At 38.4% G+C, this 20,250-nt stretch overlaps 2 protein-coding genes across 2 annotated transcripts; both read right to left on the bottom strand.

Annotated features, from left to right (window-relative positions):
* Positions 1–5,540: 5,540 nt before the first annotated feature.
* LOC139454986 (uncharacterized) lies at positions 5,541–6,719 on the bottom strand. Its single transcript, XM_071236577.1, has one exon. It carries the CDS (start codon positions 6,717–6,719, stop codon positions 5,541–5,543), a length of 1,179 nt encoding a protein of 392 aa, XP_071092678.1.
* A 1,450-nt stretch (positions 6,720–8,169) lies between these two features.
* On the bottom strand, positions 8,170–17,045 carry LOC139454985 (carbohydrate sulfotransferase 15-like). The gene is made up of 7 exons (XM_071236576.1): positions 16,755–17,045; positions 13,312–13,516; positions 12,269–12,382; positions 11,321–11,477; positions 10,798–10,948; positions 8,727–8,868; positions 8,170–8,342 (listed from the first exon to the last, which is right to left on the bottom strand). The coding sequence occupies exons 1-7, from the start codon at positions 17,043–17,045 to the stop codon at positions 8,170–8,172; spliced, it is 1,233 nt and encodes a 410-aa protein (XP_071092677.1).
* Positions 17,046–20,250: the final 3,205 nt, after the last annotated feature.

The raw sequence follows: 20,250 nt of genomic DNA, 5'->3' as shown, positions 1-20,250 counted from the left end.
AAGAGAAGGCTGCTTGGGCATTTTCGAGACGTCCTTTGAATGTTTTCAACTGAATAAAATATTCTGCATGACCTTTTACTCAATAATGTATGTTGCATTTAACATGATCCTTCCACCATCCCCAAAACATATTACTTTGAAAACTCAGTGTGTTCGTTCTGTTAATATTTCGGCAATTTTTATGAATGGATCACTCAAGATCAGTGTTTACTCGCAAAACGGGTAAGTACGTCCTGCCTTATCAGTTTTTATAAAAAGAGGGTATGTGTTGTTCAGTGTCGCACAGCAATACTCCTGTCATTCGACTGCTGCCTGTAAACAATCGAATCTTGAATATGAATGCATCTGAATATGAACCAATTGATTCGCTGAATCTATTATTTCCACATGGTGCCACGAACCAACCTTTGTACCATCAACATTATTTTGTTGACCCAATATCGGTAAACGCGGCCAATAAATTCACCTGTTGCTATTGTTTATGGGCAATATAACTACTCTGTGTGTGTGTGTGTGTGTGTGTGTGTGTGTGTGTGTGTGTGTGTGCGTGTGTGTGTGTGTGTTATCAATGCGTTAGCTTACATTTTTAATTTACAACGAACTTAATTAAGTTGTATTATTTTAAATAATGTGATAAACATAACTTTCATATTTTTTAACAATAGGATCAGACCTTTCAAATGGTGTATAGCGTGTAGTAGCAAAGATAGTTTACAAGCAGATATTTTCTTTGATAAATGTTGGCTTCATCTATCACAAAAGAGTCTCTGGGAACTCGGTGTCCCAGCAGTAAACACTTCTGGTTGACTGGTGTTGAAAGAGTTAATATCGTAACAACATATCACATGGTTGCGGGGTTCAACACATACATATATGTTCTGAATTTTTTATATAGATATTTGACATTTTGATCTTGATTAAAACTTTGACCGTGGTCTTAAATTCTCGCAAAATATCTTTCCTCTCACTGCAGACATCCTCTTTTAAGAGTGCGCTAAAACAAAGTTCAAAACGTCAAATGATTGTTCAAAAACAATAATGACACCTGGATTGGTTGAAGAGTTTTGAGTCTGATTTCCCAACTGTACAGCTATTTTCAGCCATTGTTCAAAATGTAATTCCCTTTGAACTATGGGTGGTCTGTACGTAAAACATCTCATTCCTCAATTATTGTATCAACAATATCAACCCCACGCAAGTCAAACTTGTCACGACAAATCATGCATTACATCAAGGGTATGGAACCATAGACAGGAAGAAATGAGTCGATGGTATATTGGAGCTTTGTGAATGCCTTGACATACAGTCGAGAATATCCCATGAATGATTCGAGGTATCCTGGATATATTTTGTAGTCGTGTCATGGGGGGAATAAGATTTGGTATGTTGTCCTATGACTGACGTGTCCAGCAGTCGTGTCAGTGAGTGATAGCGCACCTGGGAGAAGGGTGGATAAGACGACATGACGTCATTAACAGGTGACAGACTTTTATTGCCATTTGTTGAAACGGCCACTTACGCATCCGGACCAATGGAGTGAGTGAGTGAGTGAGTGAATATTTATAGTCACATCGGCAATATTTCAGCCATATCGTGACTAAATCAAGTTAGAGAGTAATAATACATATATTTTAATTATAAAACCTGTCGTCAAAGGACAGTAAAATAACTAGATTAGCACAGATGTACATTTTAAGACTAGTATGGAACCATAAAAAAGTACTACCATAAATAACAATACAGTATAAAAACGGGGCTAGGGATCGCCAGCAATTAAAAGTAGGCCACCATACTAGGAACCGTGGGGACTTAGGGTACTTCTGCTACCTGCACGGTTCCCCAGCAGGATTTACACCATCCCTTAGCTGCTGGCGATTATCATAAAGTTTGGCCAAATTAAAACAAACAAGTATGCTACGACTAAAACGGTAGTAGGAATAAACTGACTTCGAATGATGAGGACTTACATACCTTCTCGGGGGGACAATAATTTTTCAGTACTTCAACCCCCTTTGAAGATACAGCCACTAACAATCTCAGTTACAAGTTAAACACTACTATACAGTAGAAAGGTAACTATGTACACATATTCAAAATTTATCTACCAGTTTAATTTCTTTTAAAAAGCTAATTATTAAATGAGACGACACATTATTAAAAAGATCCATTATTGATGTTGCACTGAAATATTGTGATGGAAAAATCAATACAGTCAAGCAGGACATGCTTGACTGTGATTCTTTCATCACAAGGGATACAGAATGGAGGATCCTCACCTCATCAAATCTGGACTGACAACCCAAGTAGGTATAACCGATATTTGGTTTAATTTCATGTAATTTATTGAAACCTACTTTGGTGTCCCACTTCTTTTGCATCAGATTTCGGATGTTACATCTGATCACTGGTTTATAATCACTGTATGGAATTTGAAGTGGTGTCACAGATTTGTTGAGTGCTGCTTTTGCAGCATCATCGGCCATCGCGTTACCAGTTATGCCAACATGACTGGGTAACCAACAGAAAATGATGTCGTATTGGCCAGTAGCAAGATCATTATATAATTCGACAATTTCTAATAAAAGTGGATTATGACATGCATTATTTTGAATGGCCTGAAGACATGAAAGAGAATCAGAAAATATGACAAATTGTTTACATTGGGATTGTTGATTAATGTATTCAAGAGCTGTTAAAATAGCTTTAGATTCTGCTGTAAAAATGGAACAAGCATCTGGTAATCTTGACGAGATTGTTTTCGATCCAATGACTGTGGCACAAGTCACTGTACCACCATTCTTGGATCCATCAGTAAATATTGATCGATAAGTATTGTAGGTATGTCGTAACTGATTATATTCCTGCTGATACTGTAATTGATTAGTTTCTGATTTCTTTAGTTTTGTTAATTCAAGATCTACCTGTGGCTTTACCAGTTGCCACGGGAGAGACGACAATAATTTGGTGGGAGATATGTTAGAAAGTTCAATTCCTGCAGCAGAAACGTCAGGCTTTATCCTTATGCCAAGAGGTGGAATAATGGAATGTTTCTTGAGATAGAGATCCTCATACAGTGGATTAAATATGCAGTGATAAGCTGGATTAGACGGATTAGAGAACAGTTTAGTAACGTATTGTAAGGATAGTTTTAAGCGACGGTGTTTGAGGGATGGTTCATCAGCCTCAACATACAAGCTATTGATAGGAGAGGTTCTGAAAGACAGTCTTAGACCTTGATGGTGGATGGTATCCAATATTTTAAAATTACTTTTACAGGCCCCACCATAGACGATGGAGCCATAATCTAGTTTAGAGCGAATGGGAGCTCTGTACAACTGGAGGAGCGTTTTCTGATCCCCTCCCCACTTTGAATTTGAAACGACTTTCAACAAATCAAGGGCCTTCATACATTTATTTTTCAAATATTTTATGTGCGGTAAAAAGGTCAGATGATGATCAAATATTATGTCCAAGAACTTGGCCTCTTTTACAACTTTATAGGAGTGTTATCCAAAACTAGTTCTGGGTCGTTAAGGGGTTTATATTTTCTACAAAAATGTATACAATTTGTTTTTGATTTAGAAAATTTAAAACCGTTTTCCAAGGACCATTTATTTATTTTATTCAGACATAATTGCAATTGTCTTTCAATAGTATGCATATTTTTACCGCGACAAGATATGTTAAAATCATCCACAAAAAGTGTTCCATCAATCGAATCATTTAAAACCTTGGAAAGACTATTTATTTTAATACTAAACAAAGTGACAGACAAAATACTGCCTTGTGGGACACACTGATCCTGACTATAATGATCAGACAGGGTAGAACCCACACGAAATTGACATTGTCTATCTGATTAAAATTGGGATATAAAATGAGACAAACGGCCTCATAATCCAAAATCATGTAAATCTTTTAAAATACCATGTTTCCATGTAGTGTCATATGCTTTTTCTAAATCGAAAAAGATAGACACTGCATGCTGCTTGTTTATAATGGCATTCTTAACGAATGACTCTAATCGAACCAAATGGTCAACAGTACTTCGATTTTTCCGAAATCCACACAGAATATTAGTAATTAAATTATTCGATTCCAAGTACCATGCTAATCTATTGTTGACCATGCGTTCCATGGTTTTGCAAACGCAGCTGGTCAATGCAATAGGTCTATAATTTGAGGGGTCGGTATGATCCCTTCCTGGTTTTGGTATGGGAACAACTATGGCATCATGCCACGAAGGCAGAAAATTGCCAGATGTCCATATTTCATCAATTATTAATAGAAGGGTTTCTAAGCATGTTTCTGGTAAGTGTTTTAAGAGTTGATAATGTATGTTATCAGCTCCTGTGGCAGTATCATGAGCTTGTCCAAGGGCAGTATGAAGCTCATGAATAGAAAATATTTCATTATAATCTTCCCCATTATCTGACTGAAAATTAATAGTTTTCTTTTCTTGCTGTTTTTTATATTTTTGAAATTGAGGTACATAGATGAGGATGAATGTTGAGCCAACGTTTCACCAAGTTTATTTGCAATATCTGTAGTATTTGTTAATAATTCATTCCCATTTTTAAGATGGCGAATGGATTTAGAACCCTTACCTTTGATTCGTTGGATCATGTTCCATACTTTTGACATTGGCGTACGTGAGTTCATTTTTTAAACAAAATTTCGCCAAGACTGGCGTTTATTTTGTTTAAACGTTCGCCGAGCTTTAGCATTCAAAATTTTAAATTGATTCAAATTATGTACCATAGGATGGCGACGGAAATAATGCTCTGCCTTTTTCCGAGCCTTCCGAGCTTGTTTGCAGGTAGAATTAAACCATGGTTTACATATTTGTGGAATCGTAGAGGACTTAGGGATACAGGTATCAGCTATTTTGTTTAGTTCATCAGAGAACAGTTGTACAGGATCAGGGACATCGATAAACAGATCAGGTTTTAACTTGTCAGATGAAAGAATTTCAAATAAAGGCCAGTTGGCTTTAGTGAAGTTCCATCGTGATGATGGAGGAACATCAGATGGAATAACAGCTTTGAGAATGGTTGGAAAATGGTCACTTCCACACAGGTCGTCATGGACTGACCATTCAAACTCATTCAATAGATTAGAATCCACAAGTGACAAATCCAGGGAAGAGTATGTACCTGTACCCGGATGTAAATAAGTGTTGGAATTATCATTAAAAATACATGAATTGTTGTTGGAAATAAAATCTTCCAGGACTTTACCTTTATTGTTAGAATGTGCACTTCCCCATGGGGGGTTGTGTCCATTCAAATCACCCATAATGATGCAAGGCTTAGGTAGCTGGTCATAGAGGGCCTGGAGATCAACATGCTGAAGAGATGAAGTCGGAGGAACATAGATAGAGCACAAAGTAAACACAGTGTGCAAGGTCACACGGACAGCAACAGCTTGCAGTGGAGTAATCAGTGGAACAGGGGTGTGGATCACTCCCTGCTTCATCAAGATTGAAGTGAAGGACTGGGAGTGAAGGACTGACCTCCATCTCTAAAGGTTAAAACTGATTATGAACCTCTACCGAGGTCAACTGATTCGAAGGCACCCCCAAATGCTTGAGGGCCCCTGGCCTTTTTTTTCAATGTTTTTTTCTTCTTTGAAGATATGTGGGTTCCGCCCTGTACTGATTCACTTACAATATCTGGTTCAGATGACGGATCTACTGAAGGTTCTGGTGACACACTATCCGTCTGTGTGGCTGATGTGGCGATAACTGGCAGAGACGGAACAAACTGTGTACGATCATCAAGGATGAGCTGTTTATCTACCCAAGATATCGATGTTTGACATGATGTCGATGTCATGGTAGGTCTGGTAACAGAAACTGGAGAGGAAACTGCAGCTGAATATGTTAAAGTTGAATTGGTAGGAAGAGGTACCAACTTTTCAGCTTCGAAGTACGAAATATTGGTTGTGTGTTTGATTTTCTGAATTTTTGTTTCTCGGTCGTATAAAGGACAGGATTTAGATGAGGCCAAGTGTTCACCGTTGCAGTTAGCGCACTTGATGCTGTTGGAGCACTCAGAGCCCTCGTGAGCTCCACCACAACGGGAACATTCTGTTTGGTTACGGCAAAACTTGGCTCCATGACCAAACTTTTGACATTTGATGCATCGGAGTGGATTTGGTACATATACCTCCACTCCGATGTTGAAGTATCCAGCTTTTATACTCTTTGGAATAGAAGAAAGAGCAAATGTAAATAGGTAGGTATTCAGTTTTGTAATAGTACCATCATCTTTCTTTTTGGTGAATCGCTTTACAGCAGTTATTCCTTGAGTTTGCAGCTCAGCTGCAATTTCCTCTTCACTCATGTCAGAAAGACAACGAGCTCTGTCTCTGACTATGCCTCTGCAAGAGTTCAGTGTCTCATACACTGAGACAACAACTGGTGTATTCACAAACTGCTTTAAATTTAAGAGATTATCAGATTGTTGTCTCCGTGCACATTCCACTAATAGTGAACTGCTGCGGAGACGTGTTACATTCTTGACTTCTCCACAGACGCATTTAATGCCCAAGGAGATGGCAAAAGGGTTCAGTTTCAAAGGATTGTCATCAGAAGATGAGATCACAATGAACCTGGGCCATGAGTCAACACTTTCAGAAGAGCCTTCATCAGACGATAAAGACTCAACATGTCTACGTTCATTCTTGGATGAACCAGATGGAAGGGGAAGAGCCATGGTGTAAGTAAATGTTTCGACATCTCTGCTCCCCACCTGCCATGGAGTGTCAACAAGGACGACGGTGCAGTGGAAGCCCGCCTGCACCACCAGGGTTACAGGGATGTTATACTCCAGCAAATAGAAACTTGAATAGCTATGGAATCTGACAGAAGAAATGCCAGACTGGTTCGCCCATGACACTTTTCTGGAGAAACACAGAATTCAGAGGTTTATAATGCAAGATTGGCCCATGAGCCATCGCATTCTGGCATAAGACTCTAGGCAAAAATGAAATGTACATGATCAAGTTTAAGATATATCCTGATCAAAAATAATGTGATATATTTCGAAATTATTTCATTCAAGTATTCCATGCACAGGGTATGGCTTGACCAGCCGATTGATAGAAACGGGCCAATTCTACCACCCGTGTAGGTGAAGTAATGGTCGAAGTGGTGTGTTGGGCAAAGGAACGCTGTTCCTGGCTCCAGTGCCCTCAACGTGCCCACGGCAAACAGGTTGCCCAATTTGGTCGCCTTTTACGACCAGCAATGGGGTGCTGTGAAAACATTCTACCCCGAGTCCACACGGGGGAAGAGCTATTAGCGCCACCCAGCACTCACCACGAGGAGGTTGCTCTTCACGAGTGCCCGTGCGTGTGTGTGTGTGTGTGTGTGTGTGTGTGTGTGTGTGTGTGTGTGTGTGTGTGTGTGTGAGAGAGACATACCCACATGCTATAAATCACATGTTGACCTGTGTATGTTGCTTGTAAGAGTGTAGTTTTGTTATTAACCCGTATGACTGAATAAAACTGTAAAACTCCTACCCAAATTTGAGCTAGACCTTGTTAATTTGGATCTTACTTTTACATATAGTTCCGAACGGCTCCGTGGTCTAGTGGTGAAGCGTCTGCCTGGTGAGTGGAAGGTCGGGGGATCGATCCCGGCCACGTCGTAACAAAATACCCCAAGAGATGGTACTTGCTGTCACCCTGCCTGGCGCTCAGCATTAAGGGGCTAAGACAAGGACTGGCCTTAAACTGTGTCTTAGCGGGTTATTCCTGTTAAACTGCAGGATGGTATCTCAGTGGGCTGGTACTATAGAATCGCTATTAGTCTTGACTCGTACAAGCAGCCACACTCACACACATACATGCAGGTCGCTATATAAGTGCAATAATCTTGAACGCGACGTTAAACACCATTGCACCTCACCACCTCATATTGTAAGTGTTATGTCAAACAAATCACAACCATTTGAGGGAAATCGTTTTTATTCAAATTCCAAAAGCAATTACCCGTCATCATCCCATATTTGAAATGTAGATCTATCGATTTTATTAGTTGTGAGTCAAACACATTTGATGACACAAAAGGTAGATGACCATAACCCTAATGGCATAGAACACCTACAAGCGAAAGTCGTGAATTTAGAATATATGGTATCACTATCCATGTATCAAGGACAATTAAGTATAAGTAGGGTACCTATGTTGCAATAATTTGGCAAGCTGGATGTTGTAAGGTCTGTAGAAGTCGTCTAACAGTTGACGTGACTCATTCCTCGCTTGAAAACGTGTTTTTCCTTTATTGTCTTTTCCTGCCTTCTGCATTTGTTGAAGTTCCGATCTAGACACACGACCTGACAAATAAATGACGTTTATTCAGCGAACAATGTAGATGCCTATGGCAAACTTTAATTAAATACTTGTTGAATGACAAACACCCGAAAACCTGGGATTTGCAAACCTTATAAAGACGATAATGTAACGTAACGAAACGATAATGTTTTATTCGCAATATCAGTTAATTATTCAATTATTTTAAAACAGACAATAATATACAGATTTTCATGGATCTATTCCCGCACGAAAAGATTACTAGCAGTTATTTCCACAAGTGACAAATCGATTTTCAGCGAAATTGGAGTGTACGACCCAAGCCCAATCTCACGAAAGTAACATAGTTGTATGATATTTTTTTTCATGTCTGATTTAAAAGATAAATAAATGAGAATAAATCTTACTTAAGTCCAGAAACTCAAATATTTCTGAGAAAGATATATAAGGATCATCACGGATGTCTTCCAGTCTTGCGATCAAAATCTGTTCTTGAGGGAAAACTTTCATCCAGTCACTGATGAACACATGGTACAGGCCAGTCCAAAGCTGACATAAATGTCCAAAAGGTAGGAAAACAGTATTGGTAATGTACATTTAACATAGAAACAATTGCGACATTGCCAATATCTAATTTAAGCCAAAGCATAAGAGCGAGTGAGTGAGTTCGGCAATATTTCAGCCATAATGTGAACAAGTTATACAATATCTAAAAAAACTGTTGACGAAGAGCAGCATAATAATAAGTAGCAATATATCACAGACTGACTTAAAATTAGTTGTAGAACATAAAACATATCTGATTATTGGAGTATGACACAATATAAAAATGGGGCCACAGATCACCAGCACCAAGGTTAAAATCAGGGGTTCTTACGGTACCTCTGCTACCTGCGTGGTTCCCCAGCAGGATTTACACTTCCCTAAGTTACTGGTTATTGTTGAATGTTTGGCCAGAGATTAAAAAGTGAACAAATATTCTGCAGTTAAACTGGAGGTAGATATGAATATACTTTGAAAGAGGTGGTCTTACAAATCCTCTCAGAGTGACAAAGCATAATTACAGGTGTATATACACATGATGCTATACACTGGAGTGAGTGAGTTGGGCTTAACGCCGCTTTTAACAGTATTCCAGTTATATCGCGGCGTGTAAGCTTAATGTGAGAGGAAAGCCCGAAGTGATGCAGGTCTCAGACGTTTACCACTTCGGTGAAATCTACGAGCACGGGTATTGTGCGGACAAACCTAGAAACATAATCGGGGCGAACCAGGATTCGAACCCACAATCATACACGACTGGGCCATCCGTGCCCCAACTATACGTTGGAAGAAATCTTAGTTATACCACACAATAGAAAAGTAAAGTGCTTGTTGACTGAAGATGCAAATCTTATGTGACACATTCTCGGTGCATAAACAAGAACCTAAGGATAATATATCGGTTTAAAGTCCACACGGGTCATATAAGGAAAAATTAAATACTAAAACCTCCTAAAACCCTCCTGAATCGCCAACTGTAAGCCAACAGTGTTTGCTCTGATTTGCGAAACAAAAGGTGCCATTTTTAGCAGGTGCTATATGTCATTACATATAAAGACAACTACCCATTTCAAACATTCCATTTTCTTCTCGAATATCTGAAGAAACGGCAAAATAGTGATGACAATTAAAGGTATTGATCGCTTAATGTCAGTGATAGCACCATGTTAGGCATGTTCTGCCAGTTTACTGACCATGACATTTCAATTTCAATCAATCACATGCCTGATGGGTGATATCTCTTGCAAACAGATCATACAAAACACAGGAGCTAGTTCAGTACAGACAGAACCAGAACTTCCATACGAATGAGCATGTATGTGACCTTGACATTGAAGTTCACTCAAAGTCATACCATTGCAATACCTAAGGGGGATATGTACCAAATTACATTTTACTTGTCGAGTCTTAAAGTGTTTTTGAGTGTGTGACTTTGAAAAGTGACTTTCAATAAAAGATGCAAATAGTTTATGCACTAGTACTACTAATATCACGGATTGTTATCATTTGTTTCACATATGGGACATACCATTTGAAAGGGTGGGAAGTAACCTGATTACATATTTTGGTCTTTTATTTCGTATCTTACAATAATCCTAGTTACAGTTTTCATAATGATTAAAGTGATATTCCAAGTCAAGCATCGGGTATGGTATGAAAACAGAACAAGGGTAAGTTATCTATATTTGAAAGAAGTGAATGAGTTAGTGAGCGAGTGAGGTAAATTTAACGTCGCATCGGCATTATTAAAGCTATAAAGCGACGAGACCAAGTTGATATATTCAAAAGTAGGTCATAGATGCAAGGTAATATTTAGAAACATTTTTTTTCAAACATATTTGGGCATGACAATATTACTCCAAGTTGATATATACATATGTATACGTGAATACAGAGTTACATTTAAATATATTGAAAGAAGAAATTAAACATTACCTGAACTCTCTTTTCGTATAGACAAGTCCTCACAGACGAAACTGATAAGCACTCTTCAAACGCTCTTATCTCATTAACCACTTCTTCGTGGAAGCTCTCTGCCGTCACATGTGGATATTCGAGGGTCATATAGTTATACGCAGATATCATCCTGAAATGAGAGATGAAACAAAAGTTTTGGTGTTTGATCGTTAGTACTCGCACATGCAATGTGTGTTTGATGTGAAATGTCGTTGCAAGAAATGTTCAGCTTTTAATTATTATCATGGCGGCCAGTAGAGAAATGAACAAACAAAACAGTGAAACATAATGTGTGCAATGTCCCATGATGTTGTGTATGATCAACACAAACAACCTTGCCTTACGACAGACATAAGTTAGTTTGAACAACTTTTATTCCAGATTCCCCGGAGTGGAGTATCTCAGACAGTGAGAGAGAGTGAGATTGAGAACGGTTGCGATTTTATGACTTTAAAGAGGGGAAAGTATTTCATATAGAATGCAGCAAAGGCATCAAACTGACCTGTCTGTTGGGTTCCTGATCATAATGATGATTTTAGTTGAGGGGTAAAGATGATATAAATAGTGTGGATTGAGGACCCGAGGCTCTGTACAGTTATAGTTACCGGGCATGTAACGCCACTTCCCGTTACCATTGACTGTCGTTGGGGAACCATCACCTTGTGGCACAGAAAAATGTACCTTTAATTGGGAGCATTTACACATTCCTATGAATGACACGTTTGCCAAAATAATGCCGAATGAAGTCTTGTCATATACTGTGAAAAGATACCGGCTATAGCTCGCATGTCTATGGATAAAGCGTTAACACAGATCACTATCTATATATTATTCCTGCTGTGGACTTTGATATTAAGGGGTGAATAAGTGGCTTAACGCTGCTTTTAACAGTATTCCGTGTCAGCGTAATGAGGGAGGAAAGCCCGAAGCGATGCAGGTCACAGACAAGAACAAGAACAACATTATGGATAACAAGTTCTGGTTTAAGCATAGAGCAACGTTTCAATGTAGTTTCTTACTCCACAATCAAGCTCACCAATATCTAGAATAACTGAAAACATAACTGTGATTCGATCCCACAATCATAGGTTCCTGGAGTGCCAAAGGGACGCAACGCCTAAGACGACTTGGCCACCCATGCCCCTGATATTAGGAAGGCAGATTAATTATAATACAATCCTAATTATAGTTTTGTACACAAAACTGTATGCCATCCGTTGTCGGAGTAAAGCCTAATGCGACAGATACTTATCCTGTTTTGGGATATGGATATGGTGCTGACAAACTATTGTCCATTACCAATTCCGGGATTCCTACCACAGACAGCAACAAGTGTTTTACACAACATAATGTGATGCCTGAGGTCACTGGGCCAGCTGTGCCGGAAATGTATATAATAATGAAGAAGCAGTATATCTGTACAATCTGATTCCACAGTGAAGCATCCTACCTGTAATGAGGTGGTGGAATGTCTGGCCTGAAGGGGAATCTGTGAGCACACGACTTTCTATTTCTTTGGCAGCTGTGGAGAATCTGTCCACAAACCTTCGGATATTTGAACTTTCTAAACAGTAAGAATACAGTTTAGGAGTGAAATAATCATAATTCCATGTACATATTCTTGTTGCTATTGTTACGAGGTTAACTCAGAAATCAGGACGCACCAGCTAACTTGTGAAATCAGAAAATGACCACACACGTTTATTGCATAATCAATAACTGTATAATAATCAATTTTACTTTTACAAAAAGGCAATACAATGGATCAAATTTATGGGTGCGGCAATAGGTAACAGACCCTATAATTAATGTAAGATTTGTCTTGAAAAATGCTTTCCCAGAATGCAGAATAATGTTGGAAGCAGGCAGGAACTCGGCTTTGACCAAATAGGTATCCAATCCGCTCTTGGCAACAAGATCGCAAAAAGGGTTCTATTCAGACACTTCTAGAACTAGAAGTCTGCTAAGTTCATGCACACCACAACTGCGGATAATTCTAATTCTCGAGACAGCATATCTGGCTTGGGAAATAACATGTCCAGTGCAGTACAATTTGTATCAGAAAGTAATACTGATCGAGCTTGCATACCATATGCAGTGCGACTCATGGCTGTAGCCGTATACAGAGAATATTGCACGAGTTGCCGTCAGATTCCATTAATATTACAACGAGTGGTCTTGGAAACGTATCTAATGGTGTGCCGTGCAGCATATAAAATCGACAACCTTCGATAATAAAACAATTCTCCACTAAGTCCAATATTTGATTCCAACTATGTCATTGTCATGAGCTAATGAATCCTATCAAAACGTGATTGCACAAGGTGTTCGAAAACATTGGCGACACCCGATACAAACACATGCAAAGCCTGTGTGTTCATTCCCTCGGTATTGGGAACTAATTACATAAATGTATTGTGTTACATGAAAATATTTTACTTCATAAAACAATCCAAAAAAGCAATGATTTCATTAAAGGAAAGTACTATTTACCTCTGAATCTTTGCCCGGCAATCCATTGGGTTTCCTTTCCCTCCGGTGCGGCGGTCTCGGGATGACTAACAATGGTGTTAAAGGTGATGGTCGTTCCGCATTTGTGAAAACCAACGAGGTGAAAGTACGGAATACATCGTAAGGCTCGTGTGGTGTCTTCAAACCAACATGGATTCTTATAGTTGGAGAGGAAGGCGGGTTTCTTCTGCAATATGACAGAGACAAATAATATTAGTCGGACCAAATCATTCGGCCACGAACCATGTAGGCGACTGTGAAGTCACAATTCAATCATGTATGAGGGATTTGACTTTAATCCACACACAGCGAAGACAGTGTTGTTTAGGTCGCAAGGTACTTTACAATTGTCAGCCAATAGTGCATGGATTTGTTTTGGTGATTGGACGATGAAGATTATTATTGCCTGTGCAAACTATATACACAATGCAGTTCACAGATAATTATGAAAAATGTGATGTAAATACCTCCCGGTGGTATGTTGTCCCATACGAGAGAATACATATTTGTTTCTTGACAATTCTGATAGAACACATTGTTGGGGAAGAATACGCTTACCTTTTCACCTAGTATCATTACTATATAATGGTGATTCACTGACACGTGCTTATGATATGGTAGGAATTATACAATGGATTCCTTTTGGTAGAAATGTTTTATGAATATTTACTGACGGAGTTTTTTTGTAGACGAACAAATATAATGCAACTTTATAGCAATATTACCGTTCCCCGTATATGAGGATCATGACAATTCAATGTGTAAGTATAATATAATTATTCATATGTCAGATTATGAACCAAGTAAGTTGGTATTTATACATGTAGTTGCATCGTCAAGACATCAGCCATAAAGCGATGAGAACAAGTTATATTTACATTACAAAGCTGGCACAGTAATACAGCAATGTATATAACTACAGCCGCACCCCGCTGTCGCGAAATAACCGATATCTCTTCGGTCTCGACCTCCTCTACATATAGTTACAAATCAATTTTTCTCGAATTCGAGATAAAAATACAAAGCGAATCTTGATGTGACTGACTGTCTATGGCTGGCTATCTCGAATGTTCGGAATTCTCGAAGTTACAACACGGTCTCCCTAGGCCCAAAATAACGGCCCCGACTCCACCCTGAACCGAATATTTCTGCTTCAGTATGCAGATGATATTGTGGTTGCTTCTGATACGATAGTATTAGAAATGAAATAGATGTTGTTCATTTATCAGCCTGTTAACGATTCTTAGGAGCTAAAGCTTAATCAGCATCTAAGGTAAGATATTTTAAAAGAGATCATTAAAGATATTTATTCAAATACGGCTTTCGTTATACATGTGTGACTGGATCAGATAGTTGCATATATTTTGAGAGTTTTATTAGTTTAGGTTTTAACTGAATTAAATTTCAGTCAAGTATGTTTTAAACAATATATACTTCACACTTCAGCTTTCCTAATTTCTCTGTTTCAGCTTACTGCATGAGTACTTTGCCACTGCCTCAATCACCTAGTGCACTATCACACAATAGCCTGCCCAAGCGCGCCCCTCAAAGCCCCTTTGTGTTTAACTTTGCAACTTACTGTCTCCAATTTAAAGGGTTTCGTTTTTACTATAGTTTATATATGACATTTGATGTTACTGTCGAACACACATATACCATTGGACGTTGTGGTATTGACAATTTGGACTAATTGTGGTGTTTGCTTCATGGACTTTGGGATTCATTTCTAAAGCTTAGTCTTTGTTGATATTTTATCGTTTGTACGTATTCCTGGGATTTGTAGGTGTATTGTGTTTATGCTGTTGATAATGTGGCTGTTTTGTCATGTTGTATATATTAGATAAATCAAAATAACTAGTTGTGTTTCTGAATGCATTGCAAGTGTTATTATTTACGTAAGGTAAGCACTAAGTTCAGGACTAAAATACTATCATTTAACTAAATCTTCAATTACTGTGAAGGTGATGTATGATCGTATAAAGTATGAAAGTAAGAATGTGAAACATATGTGTTGCTAGGTTACATATTTGTATATATGAATGTGTAATGTATGAATGTATAATGTATGAATGAATCAGGGTTTTACTCGTATTATGGTTTAGAAATGTTTTAAGTTACTATGCAATAACATAATGTATCGGTTGGTAGTAATATTGCTGCTGTTAGATTGGTCTGCACAGTGTGTATATGTACTAGTATTGATTTATTTGTCGTGCAGATGTAGCTGTATTACTCATGCAGAGGTCTGTGTCTGGACTGATGAACCCAGGTCCTCACGCTTGCTGTGTTTACTAGGTTTGATACATATTTCTTATATATTTTACATTGTATGTATACATGATAGTAAATGTACCATGTCACGTTTATGTTACGCATATGTAAGTATATATGCGGGTTAAGTATGTTTATGATATAGGATTAATTAAGTCTTGATGAAATGTAAGTTTATTAGTAGTTATAAAATTTTGTATATCTCGTCAAATTTAATGAACTATTCAGCATATATTTATATTTTGTGTAATGCATGTTTTACAATTGTTTCAGGGTTTAAAAATATATCAGTAATAAACTTGTCTGTAACTGCGAACAACACCTGCGTCTGTCCTTCATGTCATGAAGCAGTCCCGGTTTCACATGGATAGCAGAGGCTGATACCGAGAGAAACATTTTCATAGTTCAAGTCAAGCAACGACTAATTGACACGGATATACAACAATGGAAAACACCTCTTTAAACAAATGCAAAATTGGCATCACACAACTTATAAATATCTTATAACTGTTGAAACCGATGTCATTCAAGCACATCCAAGTAAATGTGCAAGTATTTAGGCAAGAATTAACACGGTATATAAGATAGCTTATCGATAAATCGCAAAGAACAACGAAGTTGTTTATTATCCCTGTAATGTTGTTTTACCTGTAGTGTTTTATTGTTCGATAAAGAACGAGCACGTTTATTTTTTATATTAAATATTCTTTCACAATTCTGGAAGCGATCGTTCGGCCATTGCGTTCATCTACGTTGCCCATCTACATCTAATGGGAACAACTCACTTGACACTTCCCTCTAAACAATAACGTTGTCCAATTCACGACGTCATCAAGTTGCGAGCGCATGTTCTAATCACTAGAATGACGTCATGCTGTTGACAAAATCGATTTCATGACGCTACATTTTAGTTTTACAAAACAGGTTAACTTAGATCCATCCCACTATCATAAAATTCTAGCGAATTGCAGTGCCTTAGACGACTGGGCCACCCACGTCCCCTAACCATTTGATATACACGATAAAAGATTGACAATGTTATTGCATGCCGTGTGGGAATATGTCTTTTTGACTAAATAAAACTATCAATCATATCTGTTAAATAGTGATTGTGGAACATTAAGTACTTCCTTGAAAGGACCATTGATACTTACAACTCGTAATAAATCATGAATTTCGTATTTCTTCCTTGTCACTTCGTCAAGGGGTGGAGAAATACTATCCCATGAACAGGACTGATTGATGTGCATGGTTACATCCTCACGTGCATCTGTCACTATACCACTCCCCTTTTCTTCGTGGGCATCTTTGGGATAGGAATCTTTGCCATAATTACTTGAAATAGTCTTTGTATTTGGTTTGTAAACGTTGCTGTAATTGATGACATTTATCTTTGAAGGTTTATAATCGAGACGGGATCGTCTTCTCATTAACTCCCGGCCCATATACAACACATTAGACAAAGAGAGTAATGCAGCAAGGTAGAAGAATGTTCTCCAGACCTGGAAAGTAATAAAGGATGGATATGATTGTGTAAGTGACCATCATCGTGATTTTGATCAAATCAAAAACATAAGTCAACTGAACATAAATATATAGGACACACAGGAATATCGGACGATAATAAAGAGATTATTCGTTTGCTTCATTTATGTGTAATCAACTAGCGTAAAATGATATTGATAATATCCATAATGAGTATAAAACAATACGCTATGTTAAAATAAGAAGACTGTACCTTCTTCAACATGATGCGGTCGTTGCAACTTTCAGCATATTAACTACACGTATGTAAAAAAAAAATATGTCCCAGTTAACGTTGATACCCTTGGCGACACACAAGCTGTCTTCAGCTGGATGGAGCGCAAGGTGTTGACAAAATCGATTTCATGACACTACATTTTAGTCTTAAAAACAGGTAAACTTAGATCAAACCCACTATCATAGGATTCTAGCGAATTGCAGTGCCTTAGATTACTTGGCCACCCACGTCCCCTAACCATTTGATATACAAATAGTTGTAAATCTGAAATGTACATGTATATATCGGTTCTCACTGCATGAGACTGTTACAGATAAACCCTACGTGACGATATTCTATGATGTCTAGATCGTCCTGGTTGTAATAGAGTCAGTGTTTGTCATGGGTCTGTTGTATTGTTGTCTCCTCACGCTGTATTGCCCGTGTCTAGTATTTAGTAGGTTAATTAGGATGACTGGTCTCAACACTCACTGGAAACAGGCCTGTGTTTGATTATTTGGCTACAAATTGCGACTACATTACACAGCGGCCGGGTGTGAACAAAGCTTTGAAGCGATGATTATAAGTGTCATTATTATAAGTTATTACAGCAACTCAATTGAAGAACAAATCTGTAATGTAACATTTCCACTTTCCAAACAATTATCGTATATTTTGTCAGAGAATGTCACTGGCGCTTATTTTCTTACATTTCACAAATTGACTGAGTTGAGATTAGGGTGGCTTATAAACATTTCAGTTATTAAACCTGTTACCAGATACAACGAATTCAAACATATGGTTACCGGACTACGAGGCCCAGTGTGCTCCTAATTTCTAAACAGGACATGGATTTGGAACCAGATCCCTTGATGCGACCCCAAATCACAAAATATAGAACTCCCAGGTGTCCTTCCCGTCCTTGTAAGACCCATGACATTTCCTCATATATGTCGATATACATGACTTCATAAAATAAAGTCGGTGACAATCGCAACATATTAGTTTCTAGTGACAGCTGTATGCTAAGGATGAACGAACAGTAGTGAAATATGACAGTTATTATTAACGTGGTGAAGATACAGGTGGTAAGATACTAAATCATATCGCACAAGGTTGACCTCGTTTTCTTCGTTGTGATGGGATAACCGTGACCTCTGTCAAAGCGGAACTACTTTTTTCGTTCATTGGTAAGAAAAGTCATTCACTTTTACAACCACAAGGCATAACTGAAGTAATCTCTTGAAAGCCAGATACATTTACACACACTTTATTTAAACCATACAAGACATTCACACACATCAAATTCGCTTTGTATTCTGCATTAATTATGCATAGAGCTTCTACAAACATTACGTAATCGAGCTATCTCCATTGGCAATGACATACCGATAGATGAAGGCTCCCCATGAGCCACACGAATGTGACGCACCAGACCACTTTCGCGACTTTCAACTTGATATAACGTAAACCGTTAAGCGTGGTGAAATGCGAGCGAGTATGGTTTTACGCCGCTCTTAGCAATATTCCAGCAATATCACGGCGGGGGGACACCACAAACAGGCTTCACACATTGTACCCATGTCGGGAATCGAACCCGGGTCTTCGGCGTGGCGTGCGAACGCTTTAACCACTAGGCTACCCGACCGTCCCCGTGGTGAAATGAAGTCAGTTTAAATTATCTAGACCTACACTGGATGCTTCTGCAGGTGTTTGTATATAAGGGAACACACACGACTGCTAATATAAATCATTCGAAAACTCCGTGGAAGTGTGTATGTGAACAATGACATTCCCTATTGATCTCTAGCGTAAAACGATGTGAGTAGAACACGGTTGTCTTTTCTTATTCCGATGGTGACCTTGCCCCTCGTTCGAAACTGTCACAAACATACAAGCAATACTAAGATAATTTGGATGTGTAATTCTTCGTTTTGTTCATAAGAATGGCTCGTAGCGAGAATATTCGTGATCGATCTTGCAGTTAAACTCTCGGACGCTAAGTTCAAGATTAAAGGTTCAAAATGATCCGAAACAACGGTTCTGTATGAATTCGTGTTTCTGAATTTCCAGGGTCCCCAGCAAAGTGAAAGTTGACCATCAGTGTTAACGTCACTTAAGAGTGAGTGAGTGAGTGAATCTGGTTTAACGCCGCTTTTAACATTATTCCAGTTATATCACGGCGTGTCAGCTTAATGTGGGAGGAAAGCCCGAAGTGATGCAGGTCTCAGACGTTTACCACTTCGATGAAACCCACGACCACGGGTATGGTGCTGACATACCTAGTGTGTCAGTAGTTACAAATTAAATAGCTAGGATAGGGTTAACCTAGGGTTTGAAAAATTCATAAAAATGGAAAATTAATAAAAACGGATTTTTTCTTTTGACTGCACCCCTCTATTTGACACAGATTATATGTACTAAGTTTGAGATGAATCCACTGAATAGTTTAAGAGAAATCGCGCGGACAAAGTTTTCGGACGGACGTTAGGGTTTGAAAAATTCATAAAAAATGGAAAATTAATAAAAACAATTTTTTTCTTTTGACTGCACCCCGCCATACGACACAGATTATATGTACTAAGTTTAAGATGAATCGCCTGAATAGTTTAAGAGAAATCGCGCGGACGGACAGACGGACCCTTGGTATAACTATATACCCCCGATATTTTGTCGGTGGTATGATAAAATGAAAACATGAATGACCACCAGTTGGTCCGGTCATATCCAGAAATGATACAAAAGACAGATGTCCTACGAAATAGACTGTTTTTAAGTGGGTGGGCGTGTGAGTGAGTGAATGAATATGGTTTTATGCCTCTTTATGCAATAAACCAGCTATATCACGGCGGGGGACACCAGAAATGAGGTTCACACATTGTACCCATGTGAGGAATGAAACCCTGGCT

The sequence above is a fragment of the Haliotis cracherodii genome, unplaced genomic scaffold (assembly GCF_022045235.1).
Source record: "Haliotis cracherodii isolate W230 unplaced genomic scaffold, xgHalCrac1.p SCAF_11, whole genome shotgun sequence".
NCBI classification, from domain to species: domain Eukaryota; kingdom Metazoa; phylum Mollusca; class Gastropoda; order Lepetellida; family Haliotidae; genus Haliotis; species Haliotis cracherodii.
Note: the sequence above shows the minus strand (reverse complement) of the source record. Positions and strands in the feature narration are given on the sequence as shown.